At 35.4% G+C, this 19,558-nt stretch overlaps 1 protein-coding gene across 1 annotated transcript in view; it reads left to right on the top strand.

Annotated features, from left to right (window-relative positions):
- The window catches only part of PDCD10 (programmed cell death 10), a 47,433-nt gene extending 34,971 nt beyond the window's left edge, over positions 1–12,462 (top strand). The window contains exons 4-8 of the mRNA XM_047098722.1: positions 442–559; positions 1,194–1,320; positions 8,919–8,997; positions 9,304–9,386; positions 11,981–12,462. Coding sequence (XP_046954678.1) covers positions 442–559; positions 1,194–1,320; positions 8,919–8,997; positions 9,304–9,386; positions 11,981–12,062 — 489 coding nt within the window. The 3' untranslated portion in view covers positions 12,063–12,462. The remainder of the gene's footprint in view (positions 1–441; positions 560–1,193; positions 1,321–8,918; positions 8,998–9,303; positions 9,387–11,980) is intronic.
- The last annotated feature ends 7,096 nt before the right edge of the window (positions 12,463–19,558 follow it).

The following is a 19,558-nucleotide window of genomic DNA, read 5'->3' as shown; positions in this document are numbered from 1 at the left end:
ACCTCGTGCATAAGCTCTGAGGAAACATAAGTGAATGCCATCAGGACATCTACTTTACAAAGGTTTCTGCCCTCATAAGTTGATCACTGAAAGAAATTCTCAGCAGGTTCTAAACGATTAAGTTTTGGCTTTAAAATGCTGACTGAGCTTCCGTATTTTAAAACCAGCTTTCTCGGGGCGCCTGGGTGGCGCAGTCGGTTAAGCGTCCGACTTCAGCCAGGTCACGATCTCGCGGTCCGTGAGTTCGAGCCCCGCGTCGGGCTCTGGGCTGATGGCTCAGAGCCTGGAGCCTGTTTCCGATTCTGTGTCTCCCTCTCTCTCTGCCCCTCGCCCGTTCATGCTCTGTCTCTCTCTGTCCCAAAAATAAATAAACGTTGAAAAAAAAAATTAAAAAAAATAAAAAATAAAAAAAAAATAAAACAAGCTTTCTCTTCTTTATAGGCTGAAAAAGAAAATCCAGGACTCACGCAAGACATCATTATGAAAATTTTAGAGAAAAAAAGTGTAGAAGTTAACTTCACAGAGTCCCTTCTTCGAATGGCAGCTGATGATGTAGAAGGTAGTCAGAGAGTCTTGTTTACTTTTCTTACAGTTGTTGAAAAGCATTTCCTCCAGATCTTTATTTGACAAAAGGGCCTCCCGCCCCTTCCCTTCTCCTTCCCTTCCTTATTGTGATGATAGTGGGGAAAAAAAATCAATGTAAATTATGTTTGTGTTTTAAGTGAGATTTCAAGAATGTGCTGAAGATATTAGTAGGTTGTTTGGGTTTTGATATATTAAATATAAAGGTTTTTATTAAACTCATCTACCCCATTGACAGATATCTGTTGCCATTGTATTTGTTATGAATGTCATAAGGTTTAAGGTTTCTGTGTCAAGTATAGCTTCAGAGGCCTGATAAACTTGACTGAGACGTTTGTTTAGTTATTTAAGATTCATGGGATTTCCGTTCATCCCAAAATGGAAAATGTTTGGTCTTTCATCTTCTGATACTTCACTTGTAGAGTGAAGACCCTAATACTATTTCCGAACTAAGTTGAATTTTAATGAATTTTGCTTTTGCAACCTTGTTTTTCCTAATCATCTGGCCTTTCTCTCCTCACTCTGCCACACCTCTTTAACCAATACTGGGAATTCTTGTACTTGAATTTGGCAGGGAATTGCATGATGCTTTTTATTATGTATTTTGTCAGAGTATATGATTGAACGACCAGAGCCAGAATTCCAGGACCTAAACGAAAAGGCACGAGCACTTAAACAAATTCTCAGTAAGATCCCAGATGAGATCAATGACCGAGTGAGGTTTCTGCAGACAATCAAGTAAGCAACTTTTGGCTTTGGTTCTTCTTTTCTTGAAAATACTTCAAAAGAACCACTAATTCTAGGTGTTTTATTTTGGTATGACATTAATATTAAATTGAAATGCTAATTTGAAATCAAACTTGAAATTTTTAAATGCTGTATTTTTTATTAACTTTTAAGCTGTTGTATTTGGCATTAGAATGTAATGTTTTTTAGAATGCTAATATAAAAAGTGAATGAAATGTACATAAACTGGAATGCAGTTTGAACTATAGAAAATAATTGAAAAATGTAAATGTCAGATTAAAGTGAATAGAGAAGTTGGATAAATTATAGTATCGGTAACAGAGGATACCAGTATTATTTTTGTTTCAGAAATGGCATAAGTCATTAAGATAAGTAATGTACTCTTAGGCTTGAATAGCATTTTTTAATATTTGCCAAATCGTAAACCTCCAAATCCTTACCTTTGGGATACAGGTTAAATTAGACTGAGAATATGCGTGGGGCCAGGAGGCTGACTGGTGAGCAGCAGCAAGAAGGATCATCCATGAGTAGTGGTTCTCAAACCAGGGGCACTTTCCTCAGGGGTGAAAGGGTGGGAGAATGAGGGGGAAACTCCAAACATGATTTCCGGATGAGTAAAGAGTCTCATAATTTTCTTCAGCCTGACTGGATATAAAATGAAGAAAATTGGGAATAACTAGAATGGCATTATTAGTGCAACCTTTTAGTGAAACCACAAGTAGAAAATGCTGACAAGGAAAGATTTTCAGGTTTTTGTTTTTTGTTTTTTTGTTTTTCTGGAAGACGCTGCATCATCATACATCCTATCTTTATTTAATTTATTTTTTTTTAATTTACACCCAAGTTAGCATGTAGTGCAACAGTGATTTCAGTAGTGGATTCCTTAATGCCCCTTACCCACTTAGCCCATCCCCCCTCCTACAACCCCTCCAGTAACTCTGTTCTCCATATTTAAGAGTCTCTTATGTTTTGTCCCCCTCCCTGTTTTTATGTTCTTTTTGCTTCCCTTCCCTTATGTTCATCTGTTTTGTCTCTTAAAGTCCTCATATGAGTGAAGTCATATGATTTTTGTCTTTATCTTACTGACCAATTTCACTTAGCATTAATACCCTCCAGTTCCAGCCACATAGTTGCAAATGGCAAGATTTCATTCTTTTTGATTGCCGAGAAATACTCCATTATATGTATGTATGTGTATGTATATATATATATATATATATATATATATATATATATATACATACACATACACACACACACACACACACACACACACACCACATCTTCTTCATCCATTCATCCATCGATGGATATTTGGGCTCTTTCCATACTTTGCCTATTGTCTATAGTGCTGCTCTAAACATGGGGGTGCGTGTGCCCCTTTGAAACAGCACACCTGTATCCCTTGGATAAATGCCTAGTAGTGCAATTGCTGGGTCATAGGGTAGTTCTATTTTTAGTTTTTTGAGGAACCTCCATACTGTTTTCCAGAATGGCTGCACCAGCTTGCATTCCCACCAACAATACAAAGAGATTCTCTTTCTCCGCATCCTCGCCAACATCTGTTGTTGCCTGAGTTGTTCATGTTAGCCATTCTGACAAGTGTGAGGTGGTATCTCATTGTGGTTTTGATTTGTAATTCCCTGATGATGAGTGACGTTGAGCATTTTTTCATGTGTCGGCCATCTGGATGTCTTCTTTGGAAAGGTGTCTGTTCACATACATCGTATCGTTGAAGAATATAAAGAGGTTCACTGAAAGTAAATAATAACATTCATCTCTTAGAAATAGTATTCTTTGCAATTCACATTACAAAATGCTGTTATAGCTGGTTTGGGCACCTATTTTGAGTGGTATGGGGAGAGGAGTATCCCATTTTAGAAAATAATGGTTCATGTTGGGCACCCAACCCAGCTATCAAGGAGCACTCCTCCTCTTTTAGGTCTTCTTTTCCACCCCCCCCCTTTTTTTTTAAACATTTTTTATTTTTGAGAGACTGAGAGATAGAACACGAATGGGGAGGGGCAGAGAGAGAGGGAGACAGAATCTGGAAGCAGGCTCCAAGCTCTGAGCTGTCAACATAGAGCTTCACACGGGGCTTAAACCCACCAACTGTGAGATCATGACCTGAGCCGAAGTCAGATGCTCAGTGGACTGAGCCCCCCAGGTGCCCCTCTTGTAGGTCTTCTAATTGAGAACCTGAAAGTATGAGAAAGATTTTTCATTGGGTAGCCAAATTTCATGTCACAGGAGCAAATACCAAGGTAGATATTTTACCCTTATAGGAAAGCCTCAACTTCCTTTAACTATTTTTAATATGTAAAAAAGGAAGACAGTCAACTGTGCATGAAATTTTATTTTTAGTCTAATAAAAAGTAAACATGTTTTAGCTCATAAAAGGATAAATTGCCAGTGATCTGAAGCACAGTTGTTTAAACAACTTATTTTGGCATTTTCAAAAAAATTTAATAAGATTTTAATGTGTTTTGATCATATATTTGCTTATAATCTCTGCTACGTTTCTATGAAAATATGACATTTTAAAAATAATATTTTCGGCAGATTTTGCCTCAGGTCATTGAAGGAGAAGCTTATAGAATCAGTGTCATCTTCATAGTAATAGCAGTCACTTAGAATAATGTATTCAGTGCTTTCTTAAGTGCTTTGTGTGTATTAACTTATTATAACACTGCCATAACAAGTGAAGAAATTAAGTAATTTTTCCAAGGTCACAGAGCTGGTAAGTTGGTAGATCTGGCTTTGAACCCAGGCAAACTCGCTCCATGGTCTTCTCTGCTGCTTCCCAATCCGAGATGCATAATGCTGATCTAATCTGGTGATTGAAAAAAAAAGTTTCTACCATTTGGAAGAGGTGTGATAAAGGACATCTTAATATAGAATTCCGGTAGGTAAGAGAGAGAACAGTGTTGTGGTTGAAGCTGGGGTAGATATGATAGGCCCAGAACCCTCATCCTGCTACTTTGACACCATCTTTCCCCTCTTTGGAGTCCCCAAAGCATCCCTGCTAAACCCACTGTGGCTGTGGAGAGAGAGGTTTGAAAAACACTTTGTAAACAACCACATTTTAATTGTAGGGAAATCGAGGTCAGGAGCCTAAGAGTCTTGTCCATAATCCTTGACAGAGGCCGAATCAGGGGCTTGTCTCTCATTTATCAGGCAGTATTAATATTTCAGTTCTGTTTTCTGGAGTGTGCCCAGCATGACTGAATTAAGAATATTGGCGATTCACATTTATTTCTTAACCGTTTGAGGAGGTATAATTGGCCATGGAAAGTTTGTGTTGATAATATGTATTATTTCTGAGACTAAAATTCAACCATGTATGAATTAATATAGATAGGTAAGGTGTAATTATTTGTATCACTGATATAGATTGATACATTTTGGTACATATCGTCCCCATGGTTAATTGTTTAACAAATTAGTGGATAAAATCACACCAAAATTAAAAAATGGCTTATCCTTCAGGTACAACATATTATGTAGTTACTGTTTTTTTCTTTAAAATATTTTACTTTTGTATATTTGAGGTAGTTTTATCTTCATTTATTTTAGCAATATTTTTCAATAAATCTGTATCAAATGTACTTGGTAAACCAAGTACTACATGTGATTTCATGGGTTATATTAAAGTAGAAAAAAGACTCCTGTCCACTAACAAATATCCAGGTATTTTTGTGTATGTTAGCAGACCTGGGTTTGAATTTCTATTCCAGTATTTAGCAGTGTGGCCTCAGTTAAATTGCTTATTAGCTTCTGTCTTTCTAGCTTCTGTCTGAAGATGAGGGTGACAGTTGCAAGAATTGAAAGAAATGACATACACAAAGTGCTTCACACAGAACTGCACATATGCTTACAGCACATGTTGCATTGTATTATAGGGCTTTTTTCCCCCTTTTCTCTATGGAGATGATTAGGAAAATGATCCGGCAAACAAATACGTTAAAAGTTCTTTTGATTAATGAATGTTTCTGTTTGACTACAGTTAAGCTTATACAAATATTTAATAAAATTAATTAATAGGGGTTTTTTAAAGTCTGATACATTCTAATGAATGACTAGTAGAGACTTGTACCTTAATAAAGCAGAAAGCCATGCGTTGATCTATTCACTCTTTATAATCTTCATTTGCATAATTATATGCTAAAATTCACGAGTTTGGTTTTCCAGATGGCTTCAGAATAGCCTTTCCAGAGTTGTCCAGTCTAGACCAAACTAAACATACAGCATAGGAATTTCCTTCCTTTAAAGTGTTCACATAAACATATGTTATATAAATTTGGGTGACATGATTAAAAGCTCTACTATTCCATGCAAGTTTTGGATAAGGTGTATGTTTATATTTCGTCTGATGCTTGTTGTCCTCTCTTTCAAGTGTATGTTTCCCCAAAATTGCCCTACTAAAAGCTACAAATTGCTAAAATTCCTTCCTATTGTAACTGTATTATATGTCCCTTTTCACAGAATCACTTAACTCTAGACTGTTTGTAATTACACTGGAGTTATTTTATCCTCAGGTTTTCTCCATTTCTTGATCTGTTACATTGTCTGAAGTATTTTTTAGGGCTGATTATTTTCTCTTGTTGGAAATGGACCCTTAACTACTAATACAGTTTAGCTTCCCTGGTGCAAACCTTAGTGCCTTAACTGAAAAAACTCTTCTGTGTACATACAGATGATGTAATATTTGACATAAATTGCCCAGATTGTTTTTAAATTTTTTTAATGTTTATTATTTTTGAGAATGAGACAGTGTGAGTGGAGGAGGAACAGAGAGAGAGAGGGAGACACAGAATCCAAAGCAGGCTCTGGGCTCACAGAGGTTGAACCCATGAACCGTGAGACCATGACTTGAGCCGAAGTCAGATGCTTAACTGACTGAGCCACCCAGGTGCCCCAACCACAGATTGTTTGTAGAGGAGGGCAGGCCTAGGGATAAACAGCCTTGATCATTCCATAGAATTCTTTATGAAACTCTATGGCCTAGTTCTAAGCTCTAGGTTCCCAAACACTGGATTCCAAATTTGGTTCATCAGCAAAATCACCTGGGGGCTTATTTTTTAAGTTTTCTTTTAAAATATAGATAGCTTCCCAATATTCATTAGTAAACCTGGGGCACTGCTATTCAGTAAACCCTTGCTTTATCTAAGAGGTGAGTGGGTGAGAACTCACTGCTCTTTTGACCTATAGAATCCAGCCATTGTCATTATATATGGAGCATATATTCATCTTGTTGATTAGCCCAGAAGACACATTCTTATTGTCCTTTTTTATTTTTATTTTTAAAAATTTTTATTTATTTTGAGAGAGAGAGAGAGAAATCACATGACAGGGGAGGGGCAGAGAGAGAAGGAGAGAGAAAATCCCAGGCAGGCTTCATGCTCAGCACAGAGTCCAACACGGGGCTTGAACTCACAAACCTTGAGATCATGACCTGAGCCGAAGTCACTTAACCGACTGAGCCACCCAGGCACCCCTAATCCCTTCTTTAAAGTAGAATATTAAAGTATTTACAAAGTTCTTCTGTATAAACACCTGTTTGATCACTCTAATTTGCTCCATTATGTTCTGTTTTAAATGGGCTCATTATGGATTTGAAGTACATTCCAAATATTTATTTTCTGAAATCATAATTTTTCTCATGTCATAGTCACGTGACATCACTTTATTAAGCAGTAATGAATTTATGCACATCATAGCAATACAGAAGGAGTCAACTTACTTGAAACCATAGATGAAAGGAACTGTTGTATGAGTTAAAACTGCTGTTCCTAAACTAGAGGCAAAGAGGAGGAAAAAATGAGTGGATAGATACCATTTCTATGTAAACTTCATTGTCCTACTTGCATATTTCATATTTTAATGTATCAGCCTGATATCAATGTTTGACATACAGGAGGTAATAAGTAAATATTTATTAAAATATTTTACTATTTCAGAATAGGCTAAAATACTTTCTTTATACCAAAATCCTGCATACTTGTAATTCTTAGTCGTCCCACTTGCTTATTTATGGGAAATCTATGAAACACATACAGAAATCTGGACACAGAGCTTTTTTGGTTTTTTTCTTTAGTAAAGCTGAAATGTTTTAGGTATGAAATACCTGAAATCTGACATTTGTGATTAAAAAGTCAGTAATAAAAGATTATCTTTGGGATGGTCTAGATTCATGTCTTACTAATTCATATCTTCACATTTACATTTGCATAGCAGAAGTTTAAGTTCAGTTTGACCAAAAATATTGCTATGAAGTTAGAAGATGAAAATTGAAAAGGGCATAGATATAAAAGACCAGAGTTTAGAAAAAAAAATGGTTTACGGATAAGAATAACATTCAACTCATGAGAATTACTGATTTCTTTATCTCCTTAAAAGCAGAGGAAGGCGGGGCGCCTGGGTGGCGCAGTGGGTTAAGCGTCCGACTTCAGCCAGGTCACGATCTCGCGGTCCGTGAGTTCGAGCCCCGCGTCAGGCTCTGGGCTGATGGCTCAGAGCCTGGAGCCTGTTTCCGATTCTGTGTCTCCCTCTCTCTGCCCCTCCCCCGTTCATGCTCTGTCTCTCTCTGTCCCAAAAATAAATAAACGTTGAAAAAAAAAAAAATTAAAAAAAAAAAAAAAAAAAGCAGAGGAAGGTGTTGATGCATATATAGTCCAGGGATGATAGCTGAAAAGGGTTAAAGTAGAAAAAATATTCTGATACTGCCTTTCTCAGAAATTTAAATGTATTTTCCAAGGGAAATAATTACAACAAAGGTTTGGAAGAGGAGGATAGGCAGTTGTTAGAAGGTAAATATATCTTAAGAGATGTATGGGGCACCTGGGTGGCTCAGTCGGTTAAGCGTCCGACTTCTGCTCAGGTCATGATCTCACAGTTCGTGAGTTCGAGCCCTCTCAGCTGTGCTGACAGCTCAGAGCCTGGAGCCTGCTTCGGATTCTGTGTCTCCCCCTCTCTCTACCCCTCCCCTGCTCACACTCTGTCTCTGTCTCTTAAAAATAAATAAACATTAAAAAAAATAATAAAAAAGAGAGAGTCTGAGAAGGAAATATTTCATTTTAAACATTCAGAGTATGAGGTATATGTAACTTGAAGTGCTGGTAAATATAGGAGGGAGTTGCATGTAGTGTAAAAATTTTATATAATTGTTCATGAGATAGCAAAAGTGAAGAAGATAGTAGCTTGAATTTAGCTACGTTAGCCAGAGAAAGGAAAAATCATAACTGGAAAAGATGAGAAGCAGAGATAATTCTTAAAAATTTGAGTAAGTAATGCTGAATGAAATGTTACTGATTTGGGAAGGTTGAAGTTGCAGAATAAACCTAGACCAAACTGTCAGCAGTGCAAGAGACGTCCGGGTCACAGAAGGGTACGGGCTAAAAGCTCCACTCAAACTACTAGTCGGATGTTTGCACATGATGCAGGATTAGTGTGGTCATTAACTGCGTGATTAGTAATCCTTAAAATATGTGTGTATATTTATATATATTATATACAATAAACATGCACAGAGACAAACCTCTTCCAAATGTAACTGATTTAAAGGAGATTCTTTTTTCCTTACCCAACAGGGATATAGCTAGTGCAATAAAAGAACTTCTTGATACAGTGAATAATGTCTTCAAGAAGTACCAATACCAGAACCGCAGGGTAAGTTTAGTAGAAGCTTTATAAGCTACCACCTTAGACGTTGCTTTATACTTAGTTGCTTTATTGAATTAAATACTAAGATGGTTTGATTATGGGAAATAGTTTTGTATCATTAACCACTGGTTTTGTCATTGAATTAAAATATGCTGTTACATATATTTAAGTAAATACTTCTGAAAATTCTAATCTGTAATATAAAGTCCATTCTGTATTCTGTGTAATCTTCCCGTCTTTGATTTTGGCTTTTGTGTTATTTCTCTTTTCTTATTTAATATTTTTTTTTCTTACTATGTTTAATGTCTATAGGCACTTGAACACCAAAAGAAAGAATTTGTAAAATACTCCAAAAGTTTCAGTGATACTTTGAAAACCTATTTTAAAGATGGCAAGTAAGTAGTGTCATTTATCATCCTTGTCTTTTAAAATTAAATTATGTAGTTTTATATAATACTAAAACCATGTAAATTATGCCCTTTTACCATATTGTTAATACTCGAGTTAACTAGTAACAAAGATAGACTGTTTATAAAAATAGCGTGTGGTTGATAATCCAGTCATAACTAGTTGAGAGCAGAAGGTGACAGACTTTTTCTGAAATAGGCCACATGGCAAGTATTTTGACTTGGGCTTGTCAGAACTATGTACTTTACCTCCACTGTTGCGGTACAAAAGCAGTCATAGTATGGGAGCAAGTGGCATTATGGCCATGTTCTAACAACACTTTATTTACAGACACTGAGATTTGAATTTTGTATAATTTGCACCTGTTACATAATATTTTTCTTCTTCTTTTTTAACCGTTTAAAAATACAAAAGTATTCTTAGCTTGCAAGCCATACAGAAACATGGGGAGTGAGATTGGCTTACTACCCTACTTTACCAGCCCCTGAGGCTGTGGTTCTTAAATTTTAGTAGCCTCAGAATCACCGGGAGGGCTTATTAAAGAACAGATTGTCCATTCTGTAGGTCTAGAATGCACCCAAGAATCTGCATTTCTAAGAAGTTTCCAGATGATACTGATGCTGCCAGGTCTGTTGAGAACTAAAGTTAAAGCAGTGGTTCTTAATGCACTTTGCATATTAGAATCACTTGGGTTCAGTTTTTAAAAATTCCAGTGCCGTGGTCTCAATTTCGGAGGTTCTGATTCAGTTAGCTTGGAATTAGGGTTTAAGTCTTTTTAAAAAGTATTCCAGGGGGTGCCTGCGTGGCTCAGTCAAGCATTCCGCCTGTATTTCAGCTCAGGTCGCGATCTCACAGTTTGTGAGATCGAGCCCCGTGTCGGACTCCGTGCTGACAGCATGGAGCCTACTTGGGATTCTCTCTTTCTCCCTCTCTCTCTGTACCCCTACCCCATTCTCTCTTGCTCTCAAAATAATTAAACTTAAAAAAAAAAAAAAAGTATTCCAGGTGATTTAAAAGTGCTGCAAAGGTTGTGACTAACTTGTGGAAGGAGGGAAGCTTTCAGGGTTCTTCTACGAGTAGTATACTAAAAAGGTAAATTGGGCGTTGTTTTTAAAGTCAGAAAAATCATCTAAGTAATGATTATTTCATTTATAACTGGCAGGGGCCTCTAACATTTTATCCTGCCATTTGAAATTTAAAGATCCCTAAATCCATGTCAAACCATTACAGTATTATAATAATATTTAAAAAAATAAAATACATTAGAATGGTCTGTTAATTTTCAGTTATTTTTTAACAGTTCAAGTAAGTTGAAATATTTACATTTACATTATAAATTAAAGATACTGAGCTACATTTTATTAATGGTTTTGTGTTATTCCCTACTACTGTTCAGATAGTCTAGGGGAAATGTTCCTTGACGACTTAGTTTAATAAGCTTGCAGGTGTGTTCTGAAAATAACCTTACATCTGTTTTTCCTTGGTCTCCACTGCTAAGCCCAAGTAACCAAAACACATTAAAAGAATAATTTACTTGATGGGATCATTATTTCTGATTCTAATTAAGAACTATCATGAAATAAGCACATTGAAAGGTTGAAATTCCTTTAGAGCCTAATTTTCATTAATCTGAAGTTACGTACTCTGCATATGGATTATTCAGGCTCCCTGCTACTACTATTTCTCCATTCAGTAGCTTCTTTAAATTATAATTATTTGCGTATGAATAACGTGCCACGAGTTTTGTACCTGCTTTCTCAAAACTGGAAACTGTTAACAGAACCTGATCTTTGAGCCATCTTTCAATAGAGGGATGTATTTGCATTAATTCCACTAATTCTTTCTGGTCCATCTTTTTTGAGAAATGTCTAGGATAAAGATACAAGTTTTAGCTATGATACTTAGAAACTGATAAGACCACACTATGGGACTAGGGCATCAGTTCTTTGTCCCAAAGATGGGCTGATAGAAGAAATGTGTGCAGCACAAAGTAATTTCTAAGAACATATTTTTATATCATCAGCTTTCAATATTGAAGCCACATGATTATTTTAAAAGTAGATTTATTTCAAAAGTAGTTTAGAATTCTCCTGGTTTTTTGTTTTGTTTTTTGTTTTTGAAAGAAGGTAAGAGAGATTGGGATAATTCAGATTTCGAGTAATTAACTTTTTTTCTTAAGTATCATGTCCATTGATATAGAGACTTTGAGGAGAAGATTCTATTCTGGTAACTTACATGAAATTGGAGCTGGAAACTACATTGAATCCTGTTTGGCCAGTTTGTTCAACCTAGCCATGAGATCTGGGTTTTGAGGCGCCACCTATCATTAGCAGCCCAACACCTTATTGCCAGCCAGAACCACTAGGGGGCAGTAATTCCTAGGATAGTTTCAAATGATGCAGGAGCATTCAGTACCAACTGGTATGAAGGATAAGATCCTCAGTACTAACTTGCCTTTCTTTTTTTCCCCCTAAATTGATTTCAGTGCTACTGTTAGCAGATGGTGTCAAGTATAAATATTTTTAAAGGATGATTTTTTTTTTTGGTAAAATTAATGCTTTTTTTTTTTTTTTTTAAACAGGGCAATAAATGTGTTCATAAGTGCCAACCGACTAATTCATCAAACCAACTTGATACTTCAGACCTTCAAAACTGTGGCCTGAAAGTTGTATATGTTAAGAGATGTACTTCTCAGTGGCAGTATTGAACTGCCTTTATCTGTAAATTTTAAAGTTTGACTGTATAAATTATCAGTCCCTCCTGAAGGGATTTAATCCAGGATGTTGAATGGGATTATTGCCATCTTACACCATATTTTTGTAAAATGTAGCTTAATCATAATCTCACACTGAAGATTTTGCATCACTTTTGCTATTATCATTCTTTTAAGAATTATAAGCCAAAAGAATTTACGCCTTAATGTGTCATTATATAACATTCCTTAAAAGAATTGTAAATATTGGTGTTTGTTTGACATTTTAACTTGAAAGCGATATGCTGCAAGATAATGTATTTAACAATATTTGGTGGCAAATATTCAATAAATAGTTTACATCTGTTAAACATTTCTTTACTTGAAAAAATACATATATATATATGTATATATATATATATATATATGAATATATATATATATGATCAGAAGACCAAGACAACTTGGTGTAATGTCTAAAGAACTTCTAACGGGAGCTTACTAGCAGTTTATCAGATAATAAAGCAACAAGAATTCTATTTTTTGGTCCTTAGTCACTCTGGGCAAACAGTAGCCAATGGAAATATTTTTGTTAGTTATTATATATGAGGTACTGAATATTTTTGCAACCTGTTTTAAGAAACTTATGAGAAAGAAATGGCAGTTTATAGTGTCTTCACACTGTAATGTCACTTCTTGAACTCTGTGACAATGTAAAGTTAAGTTTTTCTGGTATGCTGGGCCCTACCTAATAAGCTTTGTACCTTTTTTTTCCAAAAATAGCCACAACTAATAGTAATTTGGAGCTATACCAGTGCTAGTTGGTTTGGAATTGTCATGAGTTATAAATGTTATACACACTCTTTAAATATATAGAGCTTTGTTTCATCATAGAGAAGTTTTACGGAAATTATGTATCAGGTGATCATATTAAGTGATTTCATTTTTCAATTATGATAAAATAAAGGGAAACTCAGGATTTGTTTATCTTTTATAAAGATTTTAAATGTTAAGCTAAATTTCTGTTTGGCAATACAAATTTCTTTGCTATAATGCAATTTAGGTTTTTTTTTAACTTTTTTCTTTTCTAAAAATATAAAGAATTACTATCTTGGGCAACATAAGAGGATATCTTCCTATTAGATATGAACAGGAAATATATGGAAAGAAGCAAAAAAAAAAAATAGACAATTGGATGAAATCTCATCATTTATGGACATGTTACTGAATTGTTTTTTTTTTTTTTCAAAAGTTCATAGTAAAACAAGTGGAATTGGTGATTTTAATACTCTTTATTTTTGATATAAATTATTCACTCTTGGAAGTAGACAGATGGTTGTTTGCAAAATAGACTTGTGAATATATGAAGAAAAAATATACTGTTTTATCTTTTTCTGAGCAGCAGACTTTTATAACATAAACTAATACTATATTCCCTCCAGTTGTCCTGACCTCTTTAACGGAACTCACCAGTTACCAGCCATTCCCCAAATCATCTGTTTTTATAAGCCATCTGTCTTTCCATTTCACTGTCTAGTATCCCTGGCTTCCATTTACATGAAGTTTACCACAAAGTTTACTCAGAAGGGGGGTTTGTTCTCAGGATAATGCAGTTTCCTACATGATCCTAATGGGGCCGCGTTTGGGTCAGTGAGGAAAGGGCCAATATGGTCCTAGTCAGATTCATCTCCAGAGAACAGGGAAAAAAAGGAGGAGGAAAAAACATTTGCTGAGCACCCTTCTCTTTGCCAAGAATACTTTGCCAAGTATTCTAAATACATTCATTGAATTTAATTCTCTTAACAGTCCCATGATTTAGCTGTCTGCCTTGCAGTTAAGGAAACTGGCTACCGGCACTTAAAATTACAAAGCTAGTAACTGCTGGTGCAGGGATTTGAATTCAGTGTTTGCCTCCATGATCTTTCCACTGATCTGTACTTCATTCATTGCTGAAAATCCATCTGGCTTAGAATACTAATTCCCTAACACCACCTGACAAAACACTCCTCGTCCACAGGGAAATGGGAAAAATCAGGACAGTGTGAGAAGTTTTGAGAAGTTTTTCTCTTAAATCTAAATTTCTGCATTTTAGAGGCCCATTCTCTCTCTCCCCCTCCCTCCCTCTCTCTCTCTCTCTCTCTCTCTCTCTCTCGTATTATTCCTATGTTTTGGATGTTTAAAATGTTCCCTCTTCACACTTTTTTAAATATAATAGATGTTAGGGTTTTGTTTTTGTTTTTTTTTAAGTGATTGCAGTTTAAATAACTTTATTAGCCAAACATGAAGTTCACAACCCAGTATCACAATTCCTCCTAATTGTTTTTTTAACATTATTTTTCTATATGGAAATGATTTAAAATTTACCAAAAATTGGCAAGACTTAGAATGGTACGAAGAACATCAATACATCTTTTATCCAGATACACCTATTGTTTAGAGCTTACCATTTTTTAATCATTTGGTTGTTCATTTGCCCTCAACTCCCCTTTACTCTAGATCATTTCCATGTCTGCCTTTGTCTTTATGGCATTGATATGACATGTTTTTGAAGAATGCAGTCTTGGACCCCCCACCCCCCACCCTTTGTAGAATGTTCCTCATTTGGAGTTTCCTCATTAGATTCAGGTTATTCATTCTCAGAATACTCCATCGTTGAAACTGTGTCATCAGAGTATCACATCTAGAGTCACAGAGTGTCTATCTGCTATTGGTAATGTCAGTTTTGGTCACCTGGTCAAGGTGTTTTTCAGTTTCTCCAATACATAGTTACTATTTTTTACCTGGTTTCTACTAAACAATCTGAGGAAGACTCTTTTTTAAGTCTATGTTAACATCACCATATTCCACCAGGATTTAGCAGCCTTTGGTGATTTTTCCAACTCCAGCATCCTGTCCTCTACTGTAAGCAGGAGCCCTCCTCTGTCCCCATCCAGTCATTCATCTATGCTTATCTATGTGCAGTTTTACATTTACTATTGTTTTGGACTCCTGGTTGTCTATTTTTTCAGTGGCTTATAATTCATTACTTTGGTGCTTAAATCGTCTTAAATTTGCTCAATGGGAGATCCTTCAGTCTGGCTCCTATGCCCTTGTGGCATCCGTTTTAATTTTTTTTTTTTTTTTTAGCACATTTTCCTAAATAAAAGATGTTCTAGGATCTAGAATTAGCGGTTTCTTCAAGAAACTCCTGGGGAGTGATATTAGACACGTAGGTCTGGTTGCTAGGTGTCATCTGTTTCTAGGCCTGTTCAGACAGATTTAGGAAATGTGCCTATACATACATAAACGTAATATGAATGCACCATGTACATTTCACAGGTACTTCTATACACATCGTGTTTGATTTCAGAAATCATGAGTTCACACTGATAATTTCAGTTCCAGGCCATCCTCAGGGTTCTTTCTTGCTTTCTCCATTCCATATTTCTCTGTCTCTTTTTCTTCAGAATTTGGGCACCCCAAAAAGTTCATTTATTTACTCAGTCAATCCTGTAGTACATCTAAAATAGTACTGAGAATTGTTTTGCCCATGTCACTGTAAAAAACACTTAAAAGCTTGTTTGCAGTTCTCTGCCCACTTGTACTCTGCCCAATAATAAGGATCTATAATTACATTCTGTGTTCATAAATTACTTGGATTAATACTTTTCCCCTCTCTTACTGTGATTATGTTATTTATTTGAAATAAATCAGATTCATTTGTTTCAGTTTTTTTCCAGGTTTAAGGTTCCCCCAAACACACGCAACCGTACTTCATATCCTTGTTGATTTAGTTTTTAAAATATATGGGATACTAGCATGCTTCTAAAAGTTAGAACTATACCAAAGGTATACTGAGAAGTATTACGGTCTCATACCCCTTCTGCCCCATTCTCCAGCCCCTTCATAGGTATCCAACTTCACTGTGTCCCCCCATGATTCTTTTTATGAAGAAAAGTATGTTTTCTTACCTCCCCCCGCCCCCACCTTTTTTCTTACATTAAAGGTAGCCTGCATATAGAGAGACAAGCCCTTTGGCCCATGATGAACTTTCCTGGCACACAGGACTTGCAGTGCTAAAACTGGGAGGGCTGACAACTCTGTTTACTTGCTCTTTAAATTTTTTTTTGTTTAGTGTTTATTTTTCAGAGAGACAGAGACAGAATGCGAGTGGGTTAGGGGCAGAGTGAGGGAGACAGAATCTGAAGCAGGCTCCAAGCTCCGAGCCGTCAGCACAAAGCCCGACGCGGGGCTCAAACTCACGAGCTGTGAGATCATGACCTTAGCCGAAGTCGGCTGCTCAACCAACTGAGCCACCCAGGCGCCCCAGTTTACTTGCTCTTTAAAAAACAAAACAAAACAAAAACTGTATTGATGCATACTGTACGTATTATAAAATTCACATATATATCTTGAAAGAATAACTTTGTTGAGGTATAATGTCACAAAATTAACTCATTTTAAAGAGTTGTGCAACCTGACCAAACTTCAGTTTTAGGGACATTTTCATCAGTCCAGTAAACTTTATCATGCCTGGTTACAGTTACTCTATGTTCCCACCACACCCTGCCTTCTCTCCTGTTCCAGGCTACCACTAGCTACTTTCTTTGTCTAGACTTACATTTCATATAAATAGAATCCTACACTATTCTCTTTTGAGTCCGGCTTTCTTTTAATTAGTGTAATATTTTTACGTTCAACCATGTCATTGCATATGTCAGCATTTCTATCAGTATTCTTAATGCTAAATAGCATTCCATCCTATGGACTCATATTTTGTTTATTCTTTTAATAGTTAGTGGACATTTGAGTTGCTTCCTTTTTTGGCCCTGATGCACAAGTGCTGCCAAGATCGTTCATGTGCAAGTCTGTTTGTCTTTGGTTTTCATTTCTTTGGGGTAAATACCTGAGACTGGAATTGTTGGGTGTGCGATTAGTTTATATTTAACTTTTTAAGAAACCATCATACTGTTTTCTAAGTGGCTATAGTGTTTTACATTCCCACCAGCAATGTATGAGGGTTCCTATTTCTCCACATCCTTACCAATATTTGTTAATGACTAATTTTTATCACAGATGTTCTTGTAGATACAAAGTGTTATTTCATGTTTAAGTTTGCATTTCGCTAATGACAAAGTTGAGCATCTTTTCATTTGCTTATTAGTTATTTCACATATATGCTCTTACAGACTTTGCTTTTTCACCTAGCATGGCCTGAAGTCACTCTATGTAAATTCATAAAGATTATCTTTCTCTTTCTCTCTCTCTCTTTATCTCTATCTTTCTCTTTGTTGTGGCCTTGCATTCCATTGTGTGAGAGGTACATAGTTTTATCCAATCAATCTGCAATGCTTGGGCATTCAGGGAGTTGTCAGTATTTTGCAAAATTACAGATAATGTTACAGTGAATGATCTTACATATTTCTGTTTTGTTTGAAATATACCTTCAGGGTAGATTCCTAAAAGTGGGATTACTGAGTCAAAGGACATACGCATATGTACTTTCATTACGTATTGCCAAATTCTTTTCATAAAGGTTGTGGTAATTCACATTCTACCAGGAATGTTTGAGACTTTGTTCCCCCAAAACTTCACTAACAATATATTGTCAAGCTTTTGCATTTTTGCCAATCTGATGGGTGAAAAATGGTATCTCATTGTAGCTTTAATTTGCATTTCTCTCACTATGAGTGAACTTAAATATCTTTCGTGTTTAAGCACCATTTTTATATCTTTGTGATTTTGAATTTGCTCATGCATTTTTTTATCATACATTTTTTTTATTATTATGTAGACAAATTTAACAATTCCTTCATGAAACCATGTGGACTTGGTGCTTTTTTTGTGGAGTAATTCTTTGGCAATTTTATTTCTCATATGCAAATTGTTTTTGTAAGCTTTCTTTACAGGAGTCCGTTTGTTAAACCATATTTTTCTAAGAAAGTATTCTCTAGGTTTTCAGATGTATTTCATTTGAAGTAAGTGACATCTTTTATGTTTAATTTTTTTTCTCTGTATCAATAGCTATTTGTTGTTATTTCTTATTCTGTATATTTGCACTTTCTCTCCTTTATTTTCTTTATTAAACTAGGAAATATTTTGTCTATGTTGTTTTTATTTTTCCAGAACTCTATGCATTAATTTTCTGTGCACTACCTCTTTAATTTTGATTTAAAAAAATTTTTAATTTCTGCTCGTGTATTTATTCCCCCCCACCCCCACCCCCACCCCCGGGTTTGTTTTACTTTGTTGTTATTTCCCTAGCCCTTTCAGTTGGGAATGTAATTAATTTTTATTTTTTACTGATGTAGGTATTTAGTGCTATGAAATTTTCTCTGATCACTGCTTACAATGTATCCCACAGATTTATTTATTACCATTTTTCAGAAATTCTGTAATTTTTATTTCTATTCCCTATCTTGCCTAAGTTGTTTACTGCAATATCTTAATTTCGAAATGGAAGAGCCTTTTTGGTTGCATTTTTAATTTCTATTTTTATTGCACTGTGATCGGCAAGTATTGTTTGTAATAACTTTATAGTACCTGCTGATGTTTTCTTTGTGCCCTAATATATGATCAAATTTTTGCCTATCCATGTGAATGTTTCATGTATACTTGAGAAGATTGTATGTTCTCTATTATTAGGATGTACTATTCAATATATATACAAAAATTCACCTTATGTCGTTTAGTTCTTGTATATCCCTACTTTTTTTTATTCATTTGGCCTGTCTTGTACTGTGTGTTAAAGTCTCTATTAGTAGTGGTTTCTCTGTTTCTCCTTACATCCCTTGTAGTATTTTTTTTATATAGGTGATTGCTGTGTTGTTTCACACATAGATATTCATACCTGTTGCATCTTAAATGTGAAATGTGGATTTTAACATTATAAAGTGTTCGTTTTGTTTAGTGTAATGCCTTTTGAAATTGTCTTTTGGCCTTGAGTTAAACCCATTCACATTTATCGGTATGGTATGACTGTTATGTTTGGACTTACTCTGTCATATAACTTGTTACAATGTGTATGTGCATTATGGTATAATTCATATCTTTTCTACTTGGTGTACTCTCTTTGCTTTGGGGAAAAAAAAAGCTTCCTTTTGGCATTTAGGAAGGTTTCTATTTTGATTCTAGTCATGCCTTTGTTAATATTTTGTAGGATTTGTAATCCCTTGTTTTTTTTTAAACTCTTACTATGTGGGCATCAATTTTGGATCCTATCCTTTAATTCTCACCTATTAGTGAATGGGAGTCATTGTTCTTTTTGTACATTCCCCTTTTTCTCTCCTTTTTAATTGCATTTTTCTACTTTATCAAAACATAGATGGTCTAAATTCTACAATTAAATAGATGAAATGCTTCTGATGAGTCCTTTTGCCTAAGTATGCTCAACCACCTATTGGTTGCATGAAGCTCATCCTCTAGGTGTTTTGTTTTGTTTTTCATTACACAATTATATAGTATTACACCATACACTACCATTATAGT

This window comes from Lynx rufus, unplaced genomic scaffold (assembly GCF_022079265.1).
Source record: "Lynx rufus isolate CCGP_SWC_20201006 ecotype Redwood Valley unplaced genomic scaffold, mLynRuf1.p SCAF_5, whole genome shotgun sequence".
NCBI classification, from domain to species: Eukaryota; Metazoa; Chordata; class Mammalia; order Carnivora; family Felidae; genus Lynx; species Lynx rufus.
This window is presented reverse-complemented; position numbering and strand designations above follow the sequence as displayed.